This window comes from Sceloporus occidentalis, unplaced genomic scaffold (genome assembly GCF_023333645.1).
Source record: "Sceloporus occidentalis isolate IW3139 unplaced genomic scaffold, rSceOcc1.0.p SCAF_126, whole genome shotgun sequence".
NCBI classification, from domain to species: Eukaryota; Metazoa; Chordata; class Lepidosauria; order Squamata; family Phrynosomatidae; genus Sceloporus; species Sceloporus occidentalis.
Genome location: NW_028317106.1, coordinates 461,816 through 477,607, shown reverse-complemented (window position 1 = coordinate 477,607; position 15,792 = coordinate 461,816). Strand labels below are relative to the sequence as shown.

The window sequence follows — 15,792 nt, the reverse complement described above, 5'->3', positions numbered from 1 at the left end:
ACTTGGGCCACGTGCAAAACGGGCAAAGAAAACAAACTCAGAAAGGTAATTAGCTACGAGTCCCCTGTCCTGATTTAAGGGCGCAGCGCCGCTCTGCGGGCCAGGGTCCGGTAACCGGCGGCGATGGGTTAATATTTTCGGGGATTACGGACGCGGTGAATGGGGTGGCGGAGTTCGTCAGTTTGTAGAACATGTAAAAATATAATAATATATGGGGGTTTAAAGGCACCGGGGTAACAAGCGCCTTCAAATAATGAAGCAGCAGAATTTCCAGAGGTGCCGCCATCTTTCCTCTGCACGCAACCCGTCGGCGTAACCGATCGCCGAACACACAAGACACTCACAGCCGCCCCGAGCCATAAATCAGCCGGATCCACGCGGCGGCCGACACTTCAATAAATATCAATCGCTCATTACGTACAGGAGTCTCCCCCAATCTCAGGAGTCTCCCCCACGCGTTTCTCCTGGCGACCTCGGTTATCAGACTCTCTCCTCCTGCACGGGGTTTGGGGGGCCACTCCGCGCCCCGGGGGCCACAGATCGCAGGTTCTTCGCAGACATGGGATCCCGGGGATCCGTGTCCTGACAGAGCGCTCTCGCTGGCAGCAATGTCCACCCTTCAGTCGATCCGTTCCACTTTCCCGAGCACCCGTCCCTCGTACGTGGGGAGGATCGCGTCGTCTTCCTGGATCTCCTCGAATACCGCGCCGCATTCAAACTCGTGGCTGGCTTTTTTAAAGTAATATCTGAAAAACAGAGAATAAAGAAACATTGAGGAATGAAGGAAAAGTAACTGCTTAGCGATGGGTCACTGTAAGGACTACTCATTACGAGGTTTAGTACATGTTGGTAAATGTGAGATATGGTTTATTGCAGGTCCTTATCTGTCCTGTCTGAGAAATGAAACTCCTTCGGCTTCCAGGCGAGGCTGGTGACATCACCACCCCCGCGTGGCCAGTGACATCATCCACCCTGCGTGGCCAGTGACATCCCCCACCCCCCGTGGCCAGTGACATCATCCACCCCGCGTGGCCAGTGACATCCCCCACCCCCCGTGGCCAGTGACATCATCCACCCCGCGTGGCCAGTGACATCACCCACCCGCGTGGCCAGTGACATCACCCACCCCATGTGGCCAGTGACATCACCCACCCCCCGTGGCCAGTGACATCACCCACCCCCCGTGGCCAGTGACATCATCCACCCCCCGTGGCCAGTGACATCATCCACCCCCCGTGGCCAGTGACATCATCCACCCCGCGTGGCCAGTGACATCATCCACCCCGCGTGGCCAGTGACATCACCCACCCCGCGTGGCCAGTGACATCACCCACCCCGCGTGGCCAGTGACATCACCCCCCGCCCCCCGCGTGTCACTCCTCTCAAGCGGAGGAGAAAGAGACAGCCTGAGACAGGAGGGGGACTTGCGCCGCTCTCTACACGAGACGGAGATCGTTTATCTCATAATACGGGTCAGACTGAGTTTTAAAGCCCCCCCCCCCGGTAAAAGGGTTTGGATGCAGCACAGAAGCCCCATCCCCCCCCCCTCCGCGGGGTAATAAGGAAGCAGGTTACGCGACAGCGAGGTGGTACGAGAGGGTTAGACTCACGTTCAGCGAGACATCCTTACACCGGTATAGTTCTGGCTCCGTACCTATACTTTCCTTTCTTGCTCAGCTGCTCTTTGAAGTTCCCCAGCGTCAGGCTGTGCGATTTCAGCGTCCGCCGGTACGGAATCTCCTCCCCGCAGTAGAAATACGTCACCATCAGCTCGCCGCCGGCCGGCGGAAACTTCTGGGCTTCTTTAGGACTTCGGGAGAAAAAATCCACAGTTAGAAAACGTACTTCGGGTATTAGCTTGTGGGCGCTCCAATGTACCATTTATTACCCCAGAGCCATGCGTCGGTCCGGAGCTGGGGGTACCGACACACACATGACACACACACGCACGACACACACGCACGCACGTCACACGCACGTCACACGCACGCACATCACACGCATGACACACACGCACGACACACACGCACGACACAGTCTACATGCGGGGGCCTTAGCTTCATGCACAGAGAAAGCTGCCACCTGAGGTCCCCCCGCTGCTGCCCCCAATATCCCTGCACTGAGTACCTGGGCAGTATCTTCTGGGGGGGTAACCGGGGGGCCAGAAGGAGGTCTGCCTAGGGGGCCCTGTGGGAAGGGCGCGTGGGCTTTTTTTTTTTTTTTTTACCATGGGGGCACCTTTGTTGGGGTAACATGATGGGCGGTAATGGGATGGGGGTCAGACGGCTGCCCTGTTAGATCAGGTAATAAGGGGGGCGATGGGGGACGCTCTGCCCCAAACCAATACTCGGCACCGTAAGGGAAAAACCAGCCGGGGGCCCCGGGGTCGGCCAATTAAACGCGAGAGGCTGGAGACGGGGGTCTGATACGGCGAGGGCAGCGGCGAGCCCGCTTCAATTATTCAGATCACTTTTAGGCTCCTTGTTACAAAGAAACGATCATCCCTGTAATTAGACCAGCAGAGGATTAACCCGTTCCCTGCCACTAATCAGCTGATCCCCTCCTCAATGCACACGCTTACACACGGGCTCACACACATACACGCTCACACACATACACGCTCACACATATACTTACTCACTCACACACGGGCTCACACACATACACGCTCACACACATACACGCTCACACATATACTTACTCACTCACACACGGGCTCACACACATACACGCTCACACACATACACGCTCACACATATACTCACTCACACACGGGCTCACACATATACTTACTCACACACGGGCTCACACACATACACGCTCACAAACATACAAGCTCACACATATACTCACTCACACACGCTCACACATATACTTACTCACTCACACACGGGCTCACACACATACACGCTCACACATATACTCACTCACTCACACACGGGCTCACACACATACACGCTCACACACATACACGCTCACACATATACTCACTCACACACGCTCACACATATACTCACTCACACACGCTCACACATATACTTACTCACTCACACACGGGCTCACACACATACACGCTCACACATATACTCACTCACACACGGGCTCACACACATACACGCTCACACATATACTTACTCACTCACACACGGGCTCACACACATACACGCTCACACATATACTCACTCACTCACTCACACACGGGCTCACACACATACACGCTCACACACATACACGCTCACACATATACTCACACACGCTCACACATATACTCACTCACACACGCTCACACATATACTTACTCACTCACACACGGGCTCACACACATACACGCTCACACATATACTCACTCACACACGGGCTCACACACATACACGCTCACACACATACACGCTCACACATATACTCACTCACACACGGGCTCACACATACACGCTCACACATATACTTACTCACTCACACACGGGCTCACACACATACACGCTCACACATATACTCACTCACACACGGGCTCACACATATACTCACTCACACACGGGCTCACACACATACACGCTCACACACATACACGCTCACACACATACACGCTCACACACATACACGCTCACACATATACTCACTCACACATATACTCACTCACACATATACTCACTCACACACGGGCTCACACATATACTTACTCACTCACACACGGGCTCACACACATACACGCTCACACATATACTCACTCACTCACTCACACACGGGCTCACACATACACGCTCACACATATACTTACTCACTCACACACGGGCTCACACACATACACGCTCACACATATACTCACTCACACACGGGCTCACACACATACACGCTCACACATATACACATACACACTCATAAACACATACATGCACACGTGTACACACACCAGCACACACACACCATGCATGGTCAGGATTACACTGGGAAACAGACAGACCGCGCGGGGGCCGGACCCTGATAACTCACTGACAAGTTGTACAGCGCCACTGAATAGGTTGGTGCCTTCCTCGTGAAGATACTTACTCTTCGGACACTGGGGCGGTTGGGGTGAGGAAACCGGATCCGGGCTGGCACGGCACCGAGTGGCTCCGCGCCTGCGCAGGACATCTGAAAGATAAAAATGCGCCTGTTAACCCCTTCAGCGCACCCAACTTCATTCATCGGAAATCAATCGACGCTCTGACCATCGGGAGCCCGAATGAAATCACTGCATTTATCCGGCTCTGCATTTATCCGGCGCCTGCGCGGCGCGTGACGCCACTTTTGGCGCCATCAAAGCCAAGAACTCTGATCCTCTCCGTACGTCGGCTCAAACTATAAAGAAAACCATTTCCTTTCATCTCTTCTCAGCCCCAAAATGCAAATTAATAAAACAAATAAAAAAGGTGCTGAGCAGATGGAAAAAAACCACACAAAACGGAAGGAAAAAAAGAAAAAAAGATCCCCGAGCGGCGGCTCCGGAGCTTAAAAGTTTTCTAGCAGCAGGAACCAGAACCAGCTGGACGCCCCGCGCCGCCATTCCTGATAAAGGCGGCCGGCGATGGAGGAAGGGGGGGGGGCGTTCGGTGGGGGGCGCGGATAGTGTGTGGGGGGGGGACAGTGGGGGGAGCGGACCATGGGGGGGGAGCGGACGGTGGGGGGCGCGGATAGTGTGTGGGGGGGGCAGTGGGGGAGCAGAACCATGGGGGGAGCGGACGGTGGGGGTCGCGGATGGTGTGTGTGGGGGGGGCAGTGGGGGGAGCGGACGGTGGGGGGCGCGGATGGTGTGTGTGGGGGGAGCGGACGGTGGGGGGCGCGGATGGTGTGTGTGGGGGGGGGCGGACGGTGGGGGGCACCGAGCTTTGAAGTCTGGCTTCAAATTAGTTTTATTCTGGAAACGATGGTCTGGCTGTAAGAGGAGCGCAGAGAAAAAACACGCGATCCGCACGTATGTGTAACGCTTTCCAAACACGGCGCAAACAGACCACGCCCACAAAGATGAGTGTGGTTTATCCAATCACTCGCGGCTCTCCCGATCCTTACCGTGGCTTGGGGTCTTTGGAAGCCTCTGTGAGCCTCCGGCACGCTTCCTCCAGCTGGGCCAGGGTGCTGGGAGAGGTGGCAGAAGGGGGGTCAGCGGGGTGCGAGAGCTGCATGTTCCTGGGGTGGCCGTTAACGGCCCCCCACTGGTGATGGCACGTTGGGCGCTCCACGGACGCCGCTCGGGTCTGTTCGCAGCCGACGGCTTTCTTGCTGCAGAGAAGGACACAAAACACATCACAGACAGCCCATTGACTGTACTCTGTATTAATTATATCTGCAACGCAACGCGGCGGGGGCCACGCAGACACATTTTGGGCCGGTTCTGCAGCTTTATGCACATCCTTTACTATTTGACCCCTCGCTCTGTGCGGAACGCGTGATGGCGAAAGGTTTGTGGTAAAGCATTTATGATACGGGGCGGTCCCCGATGCGCTGCAGCACCTGCGCTCAGACACCGCGCTGCGCGACCTCACCTGTGCTGTCTGTGCCGGCTCTGCCGCTCGCTCTCGCGCTCCACAATCTGCTGCCAGCTCGTGTGCGGGGGGTCCTCGCCTGCCAGATGGTAAATTACAGACGTGCCCCCCAGGTCGCCGGGACACTCTGCCGCCATCTTGCAGCTTCTCCTGGATAAGGAGCCGGCTCTGCTGCTGCAGGGAAAAACTCGATGTAAATAGATAAGCCTCTTCCACACCTCGCGCAATAACATTACCCACGGCTTACGCTGGGGGCCACAGCTTACGCCGGGGGCCACGGCATGCCACAGACTCCCTTATCACTTACCACGTACTCTCCATGTGCCAGAGAGAATGCTCCGCCGCCCTATAATGCGACCGGGATTTGCAGCAATACCCCACGGACCCGTCGCAATAGCACTGGACTCGGCGAGCGGCTTCCTCCTCTATCTCCTCCGTGGCCTTGCTCAGGGAGTGGTGATGGTGGATATAGTGGTGGTGAATATGTTTGGTGGTCTGCTTGGTGATGAAGCCCTTGGAAAGCTTGGCGCAGGGGTTAACGGTGGCCACTGGTGGTAGGCTAGGTCTCTGTGGCCGCGGCAGGTCTGGAGATCGGGCGCAGGGGGTTTGTTTGCCCATTCCGGGAGACTGGCAGCCAGGGGTCTGCAGGACCCTCGATAAGTGGTTGTCTAGAATGGCCTGAGGATCGTCTTCGCAGGAGCCTGAAGGCACCGCGGGAAGCGGCTTACGTGGAAGGACGGAGGTCTCACGGCCGGGCTGGCAGCTCGTTGGGGTCTCCAATTCTTCCTTTTCTTCTTCCTGTTGGGGAAACCAAACGAAAGCCTCAAAAATCCTGCCCCTGGACCCCCGCCGCCAAAACCGCCCCCCGCCAAAGGACACAGAGGAGTGGGCTTCGTCTCCGTGAGATTCACGTATCCACGCATCAATGATATGATTAGACGTTACTGAGTGACCCCGGTCTCCCCCGCCCCCCCCAGTCTGCCCACCGGCCCCCCGGTCTGCCCGCCGCCCCCCCTGTCCCCCCCAGCACACTGTGCTATATCTGTACATAACTGCGTCACACCATAACTCAAAAATGCGAAATATCTCTGTGCCTCGGAGCCTATAACCCATAAATGTTTATGAACAAACAGCCTGCCGGCACACAGACACAGCCACGTCGGCACACACACGCCACGCCGGCACACAGACACAGCCACGTCGGCACACAGACACGGGCCACGCCGGCACACAGACACGGGCCACGCCGGCACACACACGCCACGTCGGCACACAGACACGGGCCACGCCGGCACACACACGCCACATCGGCACACACACACGCCACGTCGGCACACGGACCACGTCGGCGGACACACACGGCCCAGGTAACGGATGTACAAGCAGACTTCTGCTCAGTTAAAGGACACCGATGGGGGCCACAGAAATAAGGCTACTGTATAAATGGACGGCCGCGGAGGACGTGGACAGGAACCCAACGACTCACATGGGGGACAAGGATGCCAAGGATCCAGCACCGAGGGACGGGTGAGACGTTACCTCTTTGATCAGCTGAAGTCTGGCCTCCAGGCTGCGCAGCGCGTCCTGCTCCCGCTTCACCTTCTCCAGCCTGCCGATGAGCTCTGCCGCAAACGCCGCCGGTTCCACGGGGGTCATCTCCCTGGGCAGCCGGAACGTCCTCTACGCGGACCGGAGGGAAGCACAGAGAAGCATGCTTTAGCAGGAGCCGCGGCCGGATGGTCGACTCTGCGTCTCCGAGAGCCGCCAAGAAAAGAGTAAATGTGCGCGCGTCTGCTCTGGATATTTATCCGCCGAGCGGCGGCTTCACGGAGCGGCATCCTGCCCGGCAGCCCTCGCCCGCGGCACCACCAGTCGCCGAGACTGCGAGGAACCCCGCTTGTTTCCTCTGTACTACAAGCAGCCTATCAGGAGCCGCTCCGTACTCCAAAAGCTTCAAAGCCCCTCGTCAGACATCAAACACATGTATCGGGGAGGAGGGAGGGAGAGACGGGGAGGAGGGAGAGAGAGAGACGGGGAGGAGGGAGAGAGAGACGGGGAGGAGGGAGGGAGAGCAGAACGCAGGAGAAGAGGAGGCTACGGGGAGTGAGAGAATACTGGGAGGGGAGGTAAACGGATGGGGCAAAAGAACGTCTGGGGGGCAAACAGAAAAGGGGCGAGAGGGGTGAGAGGGCACGGAGGTGCTGATGGAGGGAGGGAGGGCAGCGGGCAGAAAAGAGTTACGGAGTCCGTGAAACATTCAGAACTGGCCTCACGACTGCCCCGAGACACGCGGCTCTCCCACGCTAAACACACCAAGCTGCCCCCTGCCACGGCACCCTCACTGCCCCCTGCCACGGCACCCTCACTGCCCCGCAGATACAGAAGATACCCCACCTGGCCCACAGAAGCCAAATCTAACGCGGGGGCCACGGGGTCAGAATAGGTTGAAAATGTAGAGATTCTCCCAGCCACGAGCCCCTGCACCACGCGGCGACACGTCTCTGGTACCCTCTGCATGCACACGTATGATCATCAGACTCAATTTCCCAAAACCCAGGACTTTGCCGCTGGCCCCAGGGCCGCAGCCATTGGAAAATTACAGCTGTTCCCGTCCGAAGCACGCTGCGTACGTGGCCCTTGTTCCTGGCACGTGAGCGGCAAACACGGACTACCACAACACACTCTCCGTATAAACCAAACGCCGACACGCGTGTGTCACGCCTGCCACAGCCGCCAATCTACTTACTGGGAAGTGAGGGAGGGACACCTGCCCGTTGGCCTTGATGCTCCGTTGCATTTCGCGATGCAGCTGCTTTTTGCTGCCCGTTCTGTATGGAGGAATCCCGTCCCTGCGCCAGAAAAGAACAACAACGTGAGGCCACGGCTACCAAAGCAGCGGCTCCCGCGCATGGACGGCATAATCTCTTATTAAAGATTACATTAAGGGGGCCCCACGGACCGCAGAGACACGACTGGAACGCGTTTCACGCGCGGCATTCATGGCTCTCATCGCAAATCCCGCGTAATCCCACCCAAAAAAGCGTTCAAAGCTGCTCCTCGACGTGCACCGCTCAGCAATGAAAGCATCAGCAAGTGGTATGTTTATCCGTGACACGGAATCCCGATGAACATACATGTGCAGCTACTTACACGCTACTCTCAGTCACGGACACAGAATCGTCCGTCATGGCATCGCTGGACACCTCGCTTTCATTGGCGCTGGTCGCCGGCGCAAACGCGTATCCAGAGGTCACGTGGTAGGGGCTGGCGGGGTCGCTCTTTTTATACACCCTGCGAGGGGTAAAGAGAAATTAACCGATGAGATTCATTCATGAAATGGGGTAACAGGAACCCAGCGCCACAAACCCCATACTGGGAATAATAGGAACCCAGCGCCACAAACCCCATACTGGGAATAATAGGAACCCAGCGCCACAAACCCCATACTGGGAATAATAGGAACCCAGCGCCACAAACCCCATACTGGGAATAATAGGAACCCAGCGCCACAAACCCCATACTGGGAATAATAGGAACCCAGCGCCACAAACCCCATACTGGGAATAATAGGAACCCAGCGCCACAAACCCCATACTGGGAATAATAGGAACCCAGCGCCACAAACCCCATACTGGGAATAATAGGAACCCAGCGCCACAAACCCCATACTGGGAATAATAGGAACCCAGCGCCACAAACCCCATACTGGGAATAATAGGAACCCAGCGCCACAAACCCCATACTGGGAGTAACAGGGAACCCAGCGCCACAAACCCCATACTGGGAATAATAGGAACCCAGCGCCACAAACCCCATACTGGGAATAATAGGAACCCAGCGCCACAAACCCCATACTGGGAATAATAGGAACCCAGCGCCACAAACCCCATACTGGGAATAATAGGAACCCAGTACCACAAACCCTATACTGGGAGTAACAGGGAACCCAGCACCACAAACCCCATACTGGGAATAATAGGAACCCAGCGCCACAAACCCCATACTGGGAATAATAGGAACCCAGCGCCACAAACCCCATACTGGGAATAATAGGAACCCAGCGCCACAAACCCCATACTGGGAATAATAGGAACCCAGCGCCACAAACCCCATACTGGGAATAATAGGAACCCAGCGCCACAAACCCCATACTGGGAATAATAGGAACCCAGTGCCACAAACCCCATACTGGACCCCAAACTGGGAGTAACAGGGAACCCAGCGCCATATTCTGCTCCAATAAAGGTGGTACTGGACACCATATTGGGGGCTATAGGCTTAGCCTATGTCTGTCCCTTTGTCCCCGTAGAAGGGGCAGGCTGGCCCCACTGGTGGCCCCGGTGGACAGCAGTTGGACACCCAGACCCAGTAACATCATCCCCAGAACACATCTCAGGGACGCAGGGAGTTGGTGGCAACGCGTTCCGTGGCTTCGTCCCCGGATATTAGGTACAGATGGCTTTTGGCTGCCTCCCTCCTGCTGGCCCTTTAAAGCTTCCCTCCCAGATAGGGGGTGGGGGGGGCAAATATCCCCTTTGGGGGCTTTAGCTCTGAACCCGGAGGGATCCAGCAAGTTAAGATAGAGGGAGGGGAGCGCTCAGCCCCTTAATGCCATACAGGGGGCAAATGTCCCCAAACTGCCTCCGCTTCCTGCGCCTTTTACAGGCTACTTGGAATCAGGTGAATACACCTTGTGATTCCATTTGAAGAAGAGACCTCTGAGGTCTCAGAAGATTATATAACTTTACATCGTATTCTATGTTGACCCAAAGCTACAATCTTCTACTACAGACTCCATTGGACCCCTTTGGCTCGGTCCGTTCTCCTAACCCTGAGAACAGGTCACTATATACCCCAAATACCATTAACTCCTTCACAGCCAGCACCATTAGACTCCAGACACCAAAGGGTTAAGCCCTCCCCTCCTGCCTTGAAGTGGTCACTCATACAGTCCCTGCTGCCCTTTTCAGGGTAAAATTGGGGCTTCTTTGATCTTGCCCTTCAAAGCCTTTCATAAGCCAGCAGCCTCCACTGGAGTGATACTCGGCACAGCTATAGAAAAGAGATCACAGGGGGGCGGGCAGTCTGACTGCGGCCCCCACATCAAAGGCCGGCCATTTACAAGAAAGCCATTCATTCTAATTAACGGCTTCCTTCATTAATCTCTTTAACCCCTTCCTGCCACCAGAGGGGAGAATCTGCATGAACCCTGCGAATCCCAGAGCTGTCAGCTCCGAGATATAGACAAGACGGGATATTATTAATTAAGTTATTTATTATTTTATTAATATTAATTATTTATTTTATTTATTATATATTATTAATTTATTATTATTATGTATTATTAATTATTTTATGTATTATTTATTATATATTATTTTATTATTAATTATTATTATTTTTATTATTAATTATAATTATTTACATAACGTGCCCGCACATCCCGTTCACAGAGGAATATAACGTGCATTTAGTGACACTTATCATCCTTTCTAAACGAATATTCTATCTGCCCCCGCCGGCCGGTGTTTGCCCCGCAGCCGGACACGTCAGACGCAAACAAGACTCGTATAACGAAGGAAGCACAAACATAAACCCTAGCCAGGCTTTCCAAGAGAAATGTGCTGCTCGGCCACAAAGGATTTCATTAAAAAGGTAAATTTACCCATAAAAACACAAGGTTACCCACAATGACTATTTAAGCACACGAGCAAAAGGGCGATGAACGGGTTAAATACAGCCTGGGGTCATTAAATGCCAGCGGCGCTCGGGGTCAGCCTTGGCAGGCAGGTGTCCTCCACACACTAGATTGCTAGCTCTTTGTACGTTACTTTGAATGGGTACGGTACGGGTTTGGCCAGCAGAGGGCCCCCTCCGCCACCAGGAGACGGAGTTCGTTTGGGGTCAGCGGGACGCCTGGTCTGCGGCACTCAAGGTAACCGACCCCCAGCAGTGCATTTCGCTCACCCACTAAATCCCTTCCCACGGCAGAGTCACGTCAGCCCCTTACAAGCGGCCAACACATGGTTAATCCGTCACAACTGCCACCAGCCACGTCCCTTCCTGTATCAGCCGCGGTATACAGCGATACAGGGTATGACCAATAACTGTATATATCGCAGTGACACGTATGACAGTCCCCGTGGCTGGAAAGGTAGTCCCCGTGGCTGGAAAGGTATCCCCCGTGTCTGGTTTGGGGTCACAGCGGCCACGGCATGCGTGACGCAGACAGAACATTTCAATCCATACATCTGTCTTTGGTTATAATGTTTACTATGAAAGGGGCCACGAAGAAGGGAAAGAGGGGGTCTGGTGCTTTTGCCCAAAACAACGCAAATTGAACAACAGCCCGTTACTCAATAAACCCCGAAAAACGTGGATTATCCCATTAAACGTGAAATGATGGGCATCTGTCGAGTCAGGAGCAGCCACGCTCACCACTAAAAGGTATCAGGACCTGTCAGCCCCACGGATGTTACAGAAACGCTGCTCGGGATAACGTGGCCTTACCTGCATCCACCGTCCACGGTCTCCGCGGCTCTCCAACTCGCTGAGGCCTTCCGGGAAATACCGGCCAGACCCAGCACCGAGGCCACGTTCTTGTGTTTTAAGTCCACGCGGTTCCACTCCTCTTCTTCATTCAAGGTTGGGAGATATCCGCTGACCACCTTTACGTTCCCTGCCCCGGAACGGCTCAAATAAGCCAGGTTTTCCCCCCCTGTCCGCACGTATTCGAGGTATATATCCGAGGCCAGGAACACGTGGTAGGCGCTGTCCTCCAGGAGCTCCTGGATCTCGGACTGAGCCCGGTCAAACATGGAGGACTCTATCTGCTGCCTCCTAATGGAATCCCGTAAGTAGACTTTGGTTGGGGGCTTCAGCTGCTTGGACACCACGCTGTGGTGGTCGACGTACCTCTTGTGGATAGCTTTGGCCACCCGGAGGGTCTTGGCGTCCGTTATATCCATCTGCCTGAACCCGTTGCACGCGAACCAGAAGTCTAAGGTGTCCACGCACCTCTCTCTGTCCAGGAAGGTCCTAAACAGGTGAGCCCCGTCCTGGTCGGCCAGCAGGCAGTGCAGCGACTTGGTCCATCTGACGAGAGGCGAGTCGGGGGAGGCGCTGCCCTCGGGTTCCCCCAGACCATCCTCGTTCCTCTTAGGGTTGGCCGTGAGGGACGTGGACTTTGTTCTTTGGCTTCTTGGAGGAAGCTGGCATGGCGTCTGCCATTCTTCTCCTGGCACCGGTGGACGCGGGGCGTCTTCTCTGAAGCTGCTGCTATGATGCAAGGGGTGAGCGGCCAGCGACCAGCCGCTCATATTGTATGCTTGAAATTCCACAGTAATCGGCTCTCCCCCCTCTCTAGTCAGCAGGAGATCCCCAGGACTGCTTCCCTCTGGAAATGAAAGAGAGTATTGATCTAATCAAAACCAGATCCTCCGACATCAAACGGCAGCGCAAACAGGCTTTTCAACATAAGGCAGGGTGCAGTACACACTAAAAATGTAGGGATGAGCCCGGCGAGGAGGCTTAACCCTTTATCGGCTGCAGGGGCCGACGACCCGCGTCTGGAAGCTCGTTAAAAACATCTCGGGGGTGAAGCGTCGCGCATGCACAGGCACAAACAGGCCGGCTACAAAGTAACAGGAACGCGATCGCTTTGCACCCGAGCCCATTGAGCCATTCCGAGCCAGTTTAATAAGCGCGTAAAGCCCAAAAAGGGGCAATATCTGTAATCTCCCGGCATAAAGGGTTAATCAACGCGCATATCGCTCTGATATAAAGACGGGCGGAAGCAGAAGCGGCCGGGGAGCCGAGGGGCTGCAGTTTGGGGGGACGCAGGACTTAGCAGGTGAAATTCATTTGGTTTGAATTCTCCTCCCCAAAGGGGGGCAAAATCCTCGGCGGACATCTGGTTTCCATTCCCCAAATACAGATCAGAAGGAAATGCCCCCCCAGCAGCGCAGAGACCCCCGCTTCGGGGAAGTATATTGCTTTCCAAACTGCCCCATTCATCTGTATTCCAGACAGAACAGCAAAGCAGAGTCCCCCCGAAACGGCAACTGCCCCCCAAAAACATGCGTGAAAGGGAAAACGCTTAACCCTTTCATAACCACAACCGGCTGCAAAAATGCTGATTTCCTAGAATTCTGCCAACAGCACATTCCGAAACGTAAGTAAAAAAAACCCAAAACACAATAAATTTATAAAGAAATCAACGAAAGAAGGAAAATCCCCTTAAAAAGAGACCCCGATCCGGATCAACCAAATACACCCGGCCGTTAACCCAATCCTCACCGAACAACATAAAAAAAACCAAATGAAACGAAGAGCAAATACCCCAAAACACAGAGCGGACCCCCGTTACCAGAATCCAGGTAACGGCCCCAGAAGTTGTGCACCAGCCTGGGGCGCGATGCCCGGTGCGGGGAGCTGGCATTACCTGGTGGCAGCCATCCCAACCTCCTCGGCAGCGGCCACAAAGGCTAGCAATCTAAACAGCCTCCCAGGAGCAGGTCGGCCAGCAGCATCCTCGGGGGGAGGTGCAGGGACCCCAGGAAAAGCCCTCCTGCCACTGACTGTCTCTGCAAGGACTGAGCCCTCAGCAGACATGCACAGGGGGGTAGATGTGGAGAGGAGGGAGCAGGGAGGGTGGGCTCAGCAGAGGAGGGAGGGGGCTTCAGGCAGATCTGTCACATCTTGCAATAACTGTGGGGAGAGCGAGGGGCAGAATCTGCAGAGGGGCAAATCCCAGGCCGAGGGGCTTCTTACCATTCACGCAGGGAGGCTGGGGGTCTTCCCAAAGTGCCCCCACAATGTGCAGCACGAGCAGCTGCCGCAAATGTGCTCCCTGCTCTCCCTGTCTACAAAAGCTGCAGTCCCTCCTCCTCCTCTCCCGGCCGCTCTCCTCTCTCCTCCTCCTGTCAGCTCCTCATTCACTTCTTTTACCGAATTTCCTGCGCTGCATCCAACACAAACTCAACATCAAAGGCTGCGTCTGGGAGGCGGATGCACGACTCGTCCAGCGCTGCCCGGCCGCATGGTGTGCGGTGCATGCCTTCAAGCCGTGCATTCATGCATTGCAGCCGGGTACGGCGAATGACGGGCAGCGTGGTGCTATGCATGCCTTGCAGCTATGTGTGGCGCATGCCCTTCTGCTGTGCCTACCTTGCAGCACTATGTGGTGAATGTGTTGCGGCTGAGTGCAGTGTGCGGCGCACGCCCTGCCGTTGGGTGCAGTGTATGGCGCATGCCCTGCGGTTGGGTGTAGTGTGGGGTGCATGCCCTGCGGTTGGGTGCAGTGTATGGCGCATGCCCTGCGGTTGGGTGTAGTGTGGGGCGCATGCCCTGCGGTTGGGTGCAGTGTGGGGCGCATGCCCTGCCGTAGGTTCAGTGCGTTCTATATTTATTACTTTATATAGCACCATCACATTCCGTAGCGCTGTACAATGGGGCTGTACATGGGACTGTGTCCAGACACGCATTACACGGAACTTTATTACTATTATCTGTTTGTTTAAAGCACCACCAAGTCATGCAGCGCAGTACAAAGACTCCGCCAGAGACCGACACAGAAGGACATGAGGAATCGCTTGTCTCAGGAGCTCACAATCTAGCTATCGCGGGATGTCATAAAATTTAAAAGAGTGAAAGTTTAGAGTGAGCCCAGGAGCTAGCACTCACAAGGCAATAACCAAGGTGTAACCAACAGAGCTTTCAATCTACCCCGGCATGTGGCCGGTACGTGGCATGTTTACCCCCGCGGGCGAGGACTCGTTATATGGAGTAAGCGGCTGATAAATAGAAAGGTCGCCGGGAGGGAGCCGGGTACTGGGGGCCGCTCGCTCGCCGTGGCTCGGGGGTTAAACCTGTCACGCGTCTCTTTGAAGTCGTTCCCCTTTTATCTGTGACGCCGAGGAATTCCTGCGCGATGGATGCCGGAAAGCGGCCCAAGGATGGCCTGTGGGGCAAATCATAACCTGCTGCAAAACGGGGCTAAATACTGGAATATAAGCACAAGACGTCGGGGGCCGCTGGCGGGACGGACGGGAGGCGAGGAAAAACATTCTGTGTCTACTGGTTTATACTGGGAGGTTTTTTCTCACACCCAGACAGATATACCCCTCTGCCCCCCGCCAGGGCCCCCTTTACCCCTCCACCCCTCCTTTTCTCATTTAAACCCCTCTGCCCCCCGCCAGGACCCCCTTTACCCCTCCTTTTCTCATTTAAACCCCTCTGAATGGCTCAGTGGGCAAATTCCGCCACAGAGAGAGAA

At 55.3% G+C, this 15,792-nt stretch overlaps 1 protein-coding gene across 1 annotated transcript; it reads right to left on the bottom strand.

Moving 5' to 3' along the window:
- Nucleotides 1-619: 619 nt before the first annotated feature.
- On the bottom strand, nt 620-14,641 carry LOC149281892 (axin-2-like). The gene is made up of 12 exons (XM_089498810.1): nt 14,466-14,641; nt 13,885-13,979; nt 12,027-12,912; nt 8,667-8,807; nt 8,263-8,365; nt 7,056-7,196; nt 5,824-6,314; nt 5,517-5,690; nt 5,044-5,253; nt 4,045-4,128; nt 1,655-1,810; nt 620-746 (listed from the first exon to the last, which is right to left on the bottom strand). Exons 1-12 carry the CDS (start codon nt 14,639-14,641, stop codon nt 620-622), a joined length of 2,784 nt encoding a protein of 927 aa, XP_089354936.1.
- Nucleotides 14,642-15,792: the final 1,151 nt, after the last annotated feature.